Source organism: Haemaphysalis longicornis, unplaced genomic scaffold (genome assembly GCF_048455015.1).
Source record: "Haemaphysalis longicornis isolate Haplotype H1 unplaced genomic scaffold, Haemaphysalis longicornis Haplotype H1 scaffold_5, whole genome shotgun sequence".
In the NCBI taxonomy this organism is placed as follows: Eukaryota; Metazoa; Arthropoda; class Arachnida; order Ixodida; family Ixodidae; genus Haemaphysalis; species Haemaphysalis longicornis.
The window spans coordinates 38,767,789-38,769,849 of record NW_027526385.1 but is presented as its reverse complement, the minus strand read 5'-3'; the positions used below and the strand labels follow the sequence as shown (position 1 = coordinate 38,769,849).

Sequence of the window (2,061 nt, the reverse complement as noted above, 5' to 3'; positions counted from 1 at the left end):
CCATTGCTCCCTCAGCCATCCTCAATTTAAGTTGAACCCTTTTAGTCATCCTCCAAGTTTCAGCCCCTTAAGAAAAGTCCTCAATTTACCGATAATAAGGAAGATCGCATCCACGGGTATCAGTCTGGGTTGATGGGTCGCACATTAGAAACCTGCAACCAGGCAAGTAGGAAAGGGTATTGAGCATCAACCTGGAGACCGCACGTGCAGGCCAGTGCTTCCGGCTCGACCTTCACTGTCCCGCAACGTCAAGCCAAAACCCGTTGTTTCCGCCGTCACCTACAGCGCGAAGGCGGCAATCAGAAAATGCACCGGCGGCTGTCATACCCCGCGGAGATTGGGGCACGCCCAAGGTTTGCCGAGCTATTTGGCCCCTGAGCGCGCGTTCCTTGCATGTGCGTTTGTTTGCTTCTGCGTTTGTTTGTCATAACGCCTTCGCAAGCCTCCTGATCGGGTGGTATCGGCACAGCTGGACGCAAATCTCGTTCCCGGTCCAGAAATTTCTCGTTTGGCCATCGACGCCCTGTCCACGTCTTGACCGGGCACAGAGGTCCGTCGGACCAATTAAGCGACCCAGATCAAACAAAAATAAGTGAGAAATGCTTGGTTCCCCATAGTGAAAACAAGCGACCTGTCATTGGGACTGAAAACCTGATGGCTGACCGATACGCGCAGAATGAACCACTCACTGTGCCTTGACGCCTATTATTTTGCTCTCTTTGTGTTTGCGTTCACCCTTTGTGGTTTTATGTCGCAGTCTCGGAGAAACTGGGGCTGCTATATAAACGCCTTCCCTGGCCGAAGCAAGCTCACAGTTGCCTTTGTTTCTCCACCGAGACAACCAAACTCCAGTTCCACCATGAACGCCCTCGTAAGTGCACATGAAACCACACGCCATCGCAGCGTTTCGGAGGGGGTGCGGTTCCTGGAGCGTAGCGCAACATAGCACAAACGCGTAAAAAATAGGTTCGATCATTCTGAAAATGCTCGTGTTAAAGATGTGAAAGTCGAGCCATGTGTAAGCTAGGGGCCGGGAAGTTGTGCACATACTGAGAGGCAGGCAGAAATCTTAAGTATTGGTCTGGTGTGTACTATGAGAGCTTAGAACCATTTGGAAGCATATTGGTCGAAGATATGCAGGCAGCGTAGTTACCGTGGTGCCCCATTTTCAGTATACCGCTGAGGGTGTTTTGAATCAGACGGTTTTTATTGGGTTCTGTGTTCCTTTCACAGAAGTGTTTTTTTTCTACAGTTCGCCGTCGCTCTTCTCGGCTTCGTTGCCGCCGCTAACGCCGGATTCCTCGGCGGCTATGGCCACGGCTATGGCCTCGGCCACGGTTACGGCCTCGGCTACGGCCATGGCGGCTATGGCCACGGCTACGGCCACGGCTACGTCCACGCCCCCGCCGTCGTCAAGGTCTCCAACTACAAGACCTCCTCTTACGGCTCCCACATCAACCACGGCGTGACCGCCTCTGTCCGCGGATACGGATACGGCCACGGTCTCGGCTATGGTCACGGATACGGTCACGGATACGGCCACGGCTATGGACACGTTGCCGTCGCTGCCCCCGTCGTGGTTGCCCACGGTCATGGTTACGGCCACGGTTATGGTCATGGCTACGGCCACGGCTACCACTAAGCGAGTCTCCTGAGCGCCTGCGTTCCCGCCAAAAGACACCTTTCCATCGGTAAGTTCTTTGGCGCTCTGCTATATTGTTTAACCAATATAACGAAACAATTTGCCCTAACGTTTTTCTGAGCCTTGTAATTCTTTGCCTTCCATAATCACGTATGTCCTCAAGTAGAAAGCGTAATTTTGATAAATTGTTATTTTCATGTAATATTGAAAACATTACGCTTGATAACGTGGGCGGCTCGCATTTCTCATGGATGACTGTGACAAAGGCATCGCGGGAATCAAAGCTGACTTCATTGGGAAACTAATGTGTGTTGACTTTCTCAGAGGAAGCCGCATTGTGTACAGATGGCTTATATGAACACTCTGATTACGCAAGCCCGAAAGAAAACAAGCAAGCAATTAAGCAAGCCAGCAACGAG

At 51.7% G+C, this 2,061-nt stretch overlaps 1 protein-coding gene across 1 annotated transcript; it reads left to right on the top strand.

Moving 5' to 3' along the window:
- Positions 1–780: 780 nt before the first annotated feature.
- On the top strand, positions 781–1,687 carry LOC144138072 (uncharacterized). The gene is made up of 2 exons (XM_077670157.1): positions 781–871; positions 1,253–1,687. The coding sequence occupies exons 1-2, from the start codon at positions 860–862 to the stop codon at positions 1,640–1,642; spliced, it is 402 nt and encodes a 133-aa protein (XP_077526283.1). The 5' UTR covers positions 781–859; the 3' UTR covers positions 1,643–1,687.
- Positions 1,688–2,061: the final 374 nt, after the last annotated feature.